This window comes from Dermacentor variabilis, chromosome 4, assembly GCF_050947875.1.
Source record: "Dermacentor variabilis isolate Ectoservices chromosome 4, ASM5094787v1, whole genome shotgun sequence".
NCBI classification, from domain to species: domain Eukaryota; kingdom Metazoa; phylum Arthropoda; class Arachnida; order Ixodida; family Ixodidae; genus Dermacentor; species Dermacentor variabilis.
In genome coordinates, this window is record NC_134571.1 from 92,145,217 (window position 1) to 92,154,246 (window position 9,030).

The following is a 9,030-nucleotide window of genomic DNA, read 5'->3' on the forward strand; positions in this document are numbered from 1 at the left end:
TTATTCTCTAAATTCCACTGACGGATATAGTGATAGTTATTAACAGAAAAACACGACAGAAAAAATGTCGAATAGAACTATATATTTCCCGTTTGAAAAGAACTCCGAAAAGCAGCCTCCGATAGATCTTTTTTTTTTCTCTAGAGTAGACTTCGCAAGCACAGAACCTTAGCAATAAGGCTATAAGGTCGCGATACAATCTGCATGACCAAAGCCACACTACGCTGGTACAATTTCCTCCAGAAGAGCTGTTTTGCAATGATTTGCCACATCTAAGAAGATCCGTGCCACCAGAAATTTATAGCGTCATCCTTCATCCTCATTCCATAATTCACCTCGCAACTCGCCATTTAAGCTGCGTCGTGCACATTTGTCATCATGAGCACTATCCCCCTCCCCTCCAGTAGTGTCGCTCCTCTTCCCCATTTCATGATCCATCTCTCGCTTTAAATTTAGGTGTCGTTTCCCGAATTCAAGCACCTTATTATTTCATTCATTGGTTTCTCCTGACGTGTTAGAACCCATGGAGATCGTCGTGACGCCTGCCGAGGGCACGCCCACGAAAGAGGGACAGGAGCTAAAGGACGAGACGCGACACTCCTCGGACTCCAGCCGCGCTTCGCCGCCGCCGCCGCCACCGGCTGTGTGCAGCATCACGGACTACGCGCGCACGCGTACGAGCGTCTTCCTGGACATGCACGCTCCCATGGAGGTGTCCACGTCGGTGGTGCTCAGGTTCTGCGAGGAAAATGTGCTCCGCCACTACTTCCGGCTTCTCGCCATTGTCGGCTGGCTGCCCCTTGTGGACACCAGCGAGCATGTGCGCTGCCAGCCCGCGCTGCAGGTGCTCAACGTCATGCACAACGTCGTCGTCTTCGTCATCCTCGTACTCGGGCACGTGCTTCAATACACGTCCTGTTTCCGAAGGGACGGCATCGTAAGCTACGGGTCGCAAGCAATCCACTCGTCCGCAGCCGTCAAGCACAACGGATTGGTCCACGGAAAAAACGTGGTGATTATGGCAGCTTCCTGTTCCTCAGCAAAAGGCAACAAAGTAGTTTGTTAGACGTGACATAACCACCGCATCACATAAAAGATGACGTCACAGGAGGAAAAGCACATTTGACTCCACAACCGCTTGTAGTCGCATTGTGCGCATCTTATTCATTGTTGTCAGACGTCGTGTAGTTCGCTCGTTATCAGAAGTCTTAAGTGGAGCGCGATTGACAGGGGTAGAACAAGAAATTCTGCCTAAGCCCGCGTATCGTCAAGGGATCTTGTCCTCGCCAGAACCTGACCAACACAAGAGCCTTTGCCGAAACGTTGGCTTCAGCAACATTCCTTGTTAGACCACTGCAATTAACTTCAAGCCTTCGTCTTCCTGCGAACCACTCTCTCGCATTTAATTTTAATGCGTTCGACATGGCATGGCAGGTATTTTATGAGGTGACTAAAGGCATCCGGGTATGAAGTACGTTCTTACTGTGGTAGGATTAACAGTATCTGTGCGTCTAGCTGTCAAAGAAAGATGAGATAGCAGGAAAGCAACGTCTGCCGAAAACGCAGACTTTCATGAATGAAAATCAACATATCCAAATGGCTGAAAAGGCAAACCAATGGCCGACGTTAGGACCAAGGTTCCGTATTTTTACTACTGCGAGAGAGTCTTTACGCCTGCCTATACTCTGCTCATTCGAATGTCCACCCCTGCGGCACAAGCCAAGAAAAGTACATTCCGATAACTCAAATACACACGTATACCATCATATCATGCACGCAGCATGCGTTGTAGATCTCTAGAAATTAACTGTGGTGTGGATGGCAGATCTAAATCGGAGTTAGGTAATGACAACTCGCTACATGCCAGCAGAGTAGGATTCAAAACGTATAGATGGGTGAACATCGCTGCTTCCACAATTATTTTTTGTTCGGCATAACTGTTTCCCCTTGACTATACCTGTTTTTGTGTTGCAGAAGTGTGGCAGCAGCTGGTTTGCCGTGTACCTCCTGCCCGCTGCGATGCAGGTCATAGCGTACGTCATCGCCTTGATTCACATGCGTTCGCACGAGAACGAGCAGTTCCAGTCGCTCGTCGAGAAGGTCTTCCTGCAGCTGACCCCTACCGACGTCTGGAACGTCGCCAAGAAGCGCATCACGCGCCGGTTGCACGCCGTCTACGCCGCCGGCATCCTCTGGATCGTCGCCTCCTTGGCATCGCAGTTGGTCAACGTCTACGCCGGCGGCACGCTCAGACTTGAGTGGATGTACGTCGCGGAGGACGACGAGGATGTGCACTACTTCCTGCTCTCGGCACTCGTCTCGATGCAGCTCTTGCACGACGTCGTGAGCATGACCATCGCTACGAGCTACGCTATCCACTGCCAGCTACTACTCGTCTACCTGCAGAACATGTCGCAAGCCGTGCGAGAGAGGAGGATGACCTTCCTCGAGTTCTTCCGCGGCGTCGAAGAGGCGCGTAAGAGCGTCCGGTATCTCAACCAGCAGCAGGCCCTGGCGGTGACGGTGCAGACGATATGGGTGACCTCGAGGGTTGTGGTGTGCTTCTACGCCCTGCTCGGCACGCCGTGGACACACTGGCCTCGTTTCCTGGCCGGCTGGCTCAACGTGTTCCTCTGGCTATCACTCGTGCTCATCCCGCTGGTGCAAGCGAGCCGGCTCAGCTCGACGTGCCGTCACGTGCGCGAGCTGGGCCTCGAACTGGCGGCGCGCCCCTTCGTCTACCGCGACGTTCCGCAGTCCGCGCTAGACACGTTCCTCCTTTTCACGACTTCGCTGAGGATGCAAGCGAAGCTCTGCGCTCTGCCTGTAACCAAGCGCACAGTGATATTTGTGTTCTTGTTTATTGGGATCAGCCTGTTTATATGCCTGCAGCTGGAGGTTATTCGTTTCAGGCCTTAATCTCGTTGACAGCCTATAGGTGTCAGCGCCAGCACTGCAACCCCGCCACGATAATAGGTCTCGCTAGATATTTTCCTGTTTGTTTACCTGTTACGTTTTTGTTTTGTTACTAAGTTATTCCCTGTTGTGGTTGTCATTCTGATTAAAGACATGCAGTGAGCAGCACTGATCGTCGAGTTTCTTACGTGCAGGTATTGCCCCATTTGAAGATGTTAGTTTGCAGCAATCACCTTTCTTAGACCTTTAAATTGTCTTTGCTACTCCGGTCAACTGATTCAATGCTATACATGCGTTTGCTGCTGGCCGGTGTCTACTTTCTCTTATACGTTTTACTCGTCCTTTATTATTACACCTCAGCGGAAACGGGTGGCGTTGCACGTCACTTGTCTGGCTCATGTGATTCAATGCGTTAATGAAGTCAGCGAGGCGTTCTAATTTCCCTGCGAACTGCTGGATTGGTACCATATTTGTGGGATGCGTAGTGAGACAGCACAAACTCGGAAAGCCAGGATGTCGTGTATGGAGACGGACCCAGTATAATCGTGTCCATTACCTGTCTTCCCTTTATTGCGAAGCATCGTTAGCCTCATATCAGGCACATTGGTGTACGTACGTTGGTTCGTGTCTCTCATCGTTTCGGGCCCGATCATTAAATAAGAAACTGAAGACTCCAAGCCCGAAAGCCCGATGCTTTGACCATTAGGCGACTCTGTTATTTTTTTTTTTCTTGTGCGAGCAACCACTAAATTAGGCTACAATCGCACGCATGCTTCTCTCGTTGAAATACACACACTTTTTCAGACGACTGGTGCGCAAGCACGTGCTTGCGTGCCAGTTTCCACTCGGCCACACAGACAGGAATGAAAGCGAATAGCCATCGCACTGCTTTTCGCGTGCCTTCCAGTTTCCCGCATTCTTCGCTTGTGGCAGCTAGCGGTTTGATACGCTGTGTTAGACCGTCGTCGATATCGGCCCACATTCCCCAGTCGTTTCCTCGTAGCCACTATGGCGCTAAGTAGACGCTCTGTCACACTGTGCCACCTTCGGCATCGCCCCAGCTGGCAACGGAACAGGCTGTAACGTTTCTTCGCCAGAGAACGAAAAATCTGCCGTCATGCCGCCGCCGTCAGACTATCGTTGTCGCCGTATTTTTAATTAAACTATGGTGTTTAACGTGCCAAAACCCCTTTCTGATTATGAGGCACGCCGTAGTGGAGGACTCCGGAAATTTCTACCATCTGGGGTTCTTTAGCGTGCACCTAAATCTAAGCACACGGGTGTGTTCGCATTTCGCCCCCATCCAAATGCGGCCGCCTTTCCTTACCCTTCCCCTTTTGCAATAACACCCCTCCCCTTTCCACCGCAGCGCCTTCGGCGCATTTTAATGTGGAATAAACGTGGTTTCTTACATTCATTCATTCGGCCGCCGTGGCCGGGATTCGATCCCGCGACCTCGTGCTCAGCAGCCCAACACCACAGCCACTGAGCAACACTGAGGGCACGTCTATGTTGCTTCAATGTGTTTGGACCGTGATAAACCGCGTGTCAATGGAATGCCAAGGTACTTGTACTGAGAAACCTTTTTCCAGAAGAATGCCATTGAAATAATAAGGGAGGCACAATTGTGCAGTACGTGTCGAGAAGGACCTAGAGACAGTATTGCGAAAATTAATGTTCATCTGCCATTTGTTACACCAAGTACAAAAGTTGAAAAATGCTCTGTTCAGAACAATATGATCTTCATGACTGGTAATTCTGTGATAGATAACGCAGCCATCGGCGTAAATACAGATTTTAGTTGATGGTACGTTGCCAGGAAGGTCATTTACATACAGGAGGAAGAGAAGCAGGCCTAAAACTGAACCCTGCGGTACACCAGAGGTAACGGCCGCCGCATGTGATTTGGAAGAATTGCAGCAGACGTATTGCGACCTATCTGAAAGAAAACTAATGATCCAGGTAACCTACAGGGTTACCTAAAATATTATGTATAGTTTATTCAAAAGTTTCGAATGTACAACTGTATCAATGGTTTTGGAAAAGTCAACAAATGTGGCATCGATTTGAAGACCTAGGTCTAGTGCATGACAGATGTCATTAGCACATTCAGACGTTTGCGTAATGGTGATGCAGGCCACTGCGAAATCCATGCTGGTAGTTGCCAAGGGACACGTTACACCACACACATACTAACTTCTTTTCGACCACAAAGAATCAAAAAGGTAAGATCGGACGGCAAAAAAAAAAAGAGCATAGCATTATGCATAGCCGAAGGCCGTGGTGATTGGAGATGTATACCAATTATTTAACATTTTATTTGCGAGCATAGGTTCCTCTAAATTTCAAGCGTCAACACATGCAGCCGATCGGCGTCGGCACAATCGGAAAGTATCGGCCCTACACAACACTTAGTCTTTGTAATGCACACATATTAAAAAGCTTTCTTTGCCTCTTCTACCGACTTTCCAGGCACTGCTGCTGCTTTTATGGTCTTGCCGCACGTGCCGCTGGGTTTCTTGAAGCACCACCAGATGGAGCTCGCCTCCGCGCATCTGCGAGTAACTACTCAAGAGGAAAAAATACGAAATCAGGAAAGAAACAATTTATGATAACTCAAAGGGAAGCTCATTACTTTCCGAAGCGAGATCGGGATGCCTTAGAACACGCACCTATAAAGCGACATATAAGAATGAAGAAGAAGCATGTGCTTGCGGTGGTAAAGCTAGGGAAACTATGGAGCATGTTTTATTAGAATGTGAAGACGTCTGCCCAGCTATCGATTTAGGCACCACTGGCCTCGTTGAAGCCCTTAGGTCCAGCGAGAGCAGTGGAAAAGTGAACATGTCCGCAATAGGGATTAGTAAGAGGCGATTGGAGGATTGGTGGAAGAAAAGTAGAGGGGGGGAAAAAACGGAGACGTACCAAAGCAAAGTTCGCAATAGGGGATCAGAAAATTTGGTTGTGGGAGTTCATAGGGTTTTTTTATTTTTTAATTAACCTAGGTAGGACATTAGGCAATATAATAGCAAGAGCTTGGTGGCGCAACCCACCGCCCCGTTACAAAGGGGACGCTCATAACATCCATCCATCCATCCATCCATCCCGGCCGGCGCCGCCACGGGCCGGGATGCGTAGTTTGTGCGTATGGCACGTGTTGTGCTTGCTTTCCTATGCGACAAAAGATGCAGGTCGCGAGCTGGGGTGTGATAGCGTAAACATTGCAATCGGGGTGTGATAGCGTAAACATTGCAATCGGGGTGTGATAGAGTAAACATTGCAATCGCCCATAGCCTGAAGAGAGCGCTTGGAGATGGCGTCTCGACAGCGTGCTGGCCACGTATGCAGAAGGAGCACGTAAACAAGCTCCAGCAGAATGGCTCCAAAGCGTGCACTCGGCGTCGAGGAGACCCATGCCCGAAATAAGCGTCGCGCTGAACAGGAGCGCCTCCGCTAGGCAGCGAAACGGGGTGCAGACCGCTAATGTATGTATACCCCCCCCCCAATGCATGCATAGAATTTTATAATACTTAATTAAATTACGTACAGCCCCATAATTCAATTAAAGCTTAACACCTCTGCCACGATTCGATGTGCCACGTGAGGCAATGCTCAACCCTCTCAGAGATTATGATAAATGACGCACAAGAGCGCCTCAAGCAAGCACGTCTCCCTGTGTGTTCTGTGGACTACGCAAACAAGCAGCTGTGGTACATACAAGGCAACGTTTAACATCAACTCACCACTATCGTATTGGACAAAACGTTGAAGAAATTACACATTCGCCGCAAACATCACCGCTAATGATCGCCAATCAAAGCGAACAGCATACAAAGCTCCGCTTACATCGATATGGTCCCGCAGATGGGAGCATATACAGGGACATCAGTCCGCACGAGACAGATTGTCCGCGCCAGCCAGTATATATCGCGAAAAGAAAACACGTATAGAGCTGCGCTCCATTTATCGCTGGAATGCGCTCCAAGATATCGCCTGGAAAATAAAGGAACGTATACAATATTTATGTCACAGGATCTGTATCAAGCATGTATAGCATGCTAGCATAAAAGCAAAAAAGCATGTATAGCATGCCTGCTTGGCTCAGGCAGGCTAGGTGAATATTTGTCGCCGCCCCGTTTCAAACGGTGTGCCAATGAATTATCATCACCACCATCACCAATAATGGCATTGGCATCCCCCTTCGAAACAAGGCTGAACAAAAATAGTCACCTAGCCTGCTTGAGCTGGCTAGATGACTAGTAATATATATATATATATATATATATATATATATATATATATATATATATATATATATATATATATATATATATATATATATATATATATATATATATATATCAGTCGAATATCTAGTATTCTTTTTCTCTCTTCCTTAAAACCTCTATATCTGCCTTATACCGTTATACATATGCTTATAACGAATCCGGTCCTATCAATTCCTTTCTTGCTTTTTTTTCGCCAATACTCTAAACATGTCTTGTTTATCTCGACTGATAACGGTATAACCGATTGATAACCGGATAAGCGCTTCTGAAAGGTGGATGTTTACTGCAGGTCTCGCTTACTCTCGCTGGATGAATACCGTCGTGTTCCATAAGGATATTCTGAGTTGTCTCCAGATTTTTGCTGCAGCAAGCACATGTCTTATCTTGTTGCGAATATTTGCGCCGGTAGGTTTTTATCATTAGGTAGCCAGCTCAGGCCTTATATATCAAGGCACTGTCATTTATGTTGTAGTACTGATTTTTTATATCTAACCTACCGCCATTTTTGTGCATCTCTGTGGCCTTTTTTTCCCATCCTTTGCACCAAATTTACTGTCTCTGTTTCCCTCACTTTCTTTTGGATGACCCCTGAAGTACCATACTGAACATTGTCAAATTCCACCATGTCGAATTCTGTAATTGCGGCATTTTGAACCAATTAGAGAGATCCAGAGGGCTGCTACGGCCCCTTTGATTGACCTATACTATCACCATTGCCAAATCTTACAATGTGGCGGAATTTCACAATATCCTGAATAGCACCCTTGGTTGTATATCCACATTTTCAATCACCCTGTACCTTGCTGCCATTTCTCTGCAAGCGAGTTGTGTTTTTTTCGGCGCTATAACCCTCTTCTGGAAACATGCACCAACTAGCCCCCCAACAAGTATTACTCACTTGCTGCCATTGTTCTTGACTTCTTCCTCCCATATGTGCTTACGCTTTTGAGGTAAAAATATTTGCGCACTTTAGCCACTTATTTATTTTCATACATGCTCCTGGAACTTTCTTTAAAACTCATTTTGCTCTGCGCTTCTGTGGCTTCAAAAGAGGCCCAGCCCATGTCCCCCTGCACTACCTCAATTGTGGTTTTACCGCGGGCCCCCAAGGCCAACTACCCTACCGACCTTTGGTCAACTTCTAACGCCGACAAGATGTTCGATTTTAAGCGCAGAATGGCATTTGCGAACGTTATTCGCAATGGCACCATTACTCCTTTCCATTTTCAGAAAAAAAAATCATTTCCATTATTCTGTTTCATTGTTGCTTTGAAACAGCGCCACTATAACAGCTCACGAGGCCCACTAAGAGATTCGCGCAGCCAGCACAGCCTTCATATCAAGCTACATTGAAGCCACCCCATGATTTTCGTTGAAGACACCAAAGCTCGGACGTGCCATCCGCGTCACACCAGCAGCGTCGAAGCAGAGACCACGTCGGGCAACGACGCTGCTTCCAGGCTTGAACCATCGAATAAGATACCAGTTTGCTTGAACAAGGCGAACACAATATTGTGCACGCCACACGCTCTCTGGCCATACGTGGCAGCCCACTGGCGTGAAGCGACCTGGCATTTAGAGCGCAGCCCTCAGGCACCCATTCCTGCATTTAGCGTCGGCATCCTCGGCGTAACCGAGCGAACGAGCACAGCGAACGATGAAAGAGAGAACGCGGAGCCCAGCTGGGGATGAAAAATGGCGATAGCGAAGAGAGCGCGAGGAGTAAAGCGAAGAGGAGGGTATGGTGAAAGCGTGAGAAGAAAAGCGTAGTGCCCCGCAAAACGTGCTTTGCGGCGACGATGGCTATGAGATGGCGCCAGAGTAG

The 9,030-nt window shown here is 48.1% G+C and overlaps 1 protein-coding gene across 1 annotated transcript; it reads left to right on the top strand.

The window, feature by feature from the left end:
- The first annotated feature begins 523 nt into the window (after positions 1 to 523).
- Positions 524 to 3,084, top strand: LOC142578275 (uncharacterized). Its single transcript, XM_075687675.1, has 2 exons — positions 524 to 1,012; positions 1,975 to 3,084. The coding sequence occupies exons 1-2, from the start codon at positions 524 to 526 to the stop codon at positions 2,917 to 2,919; spliced, it is 1,434 nt and encodes a 477-aa protein (XP_075543790.1). The 3' UTR covers positions 2,920 to 3,084.
- The last annotated feature ends 5,946 nt before the right edge of the window (positions 3,085 to 9,030 follow it).

What these genes read in the sequence shown, in the direction of transcription:
- LOC142578275 (XM_075687675.1), top strand. Translation starts at nt 524, where the DNA reads ATGGAGATCGTCGTGACGCCTGCCGAGGGCACGCCCACGAAAGAGGGA. An exon ending in TGGTCCACGGAAAAAACGTG is followed by an intron (nt 1,013 to 1,974) that starts GTGATTATGGCA and finishes TTTGTGTTGCAG; the next exon opens with AAGTGTGGCAGCAGCTGGTT.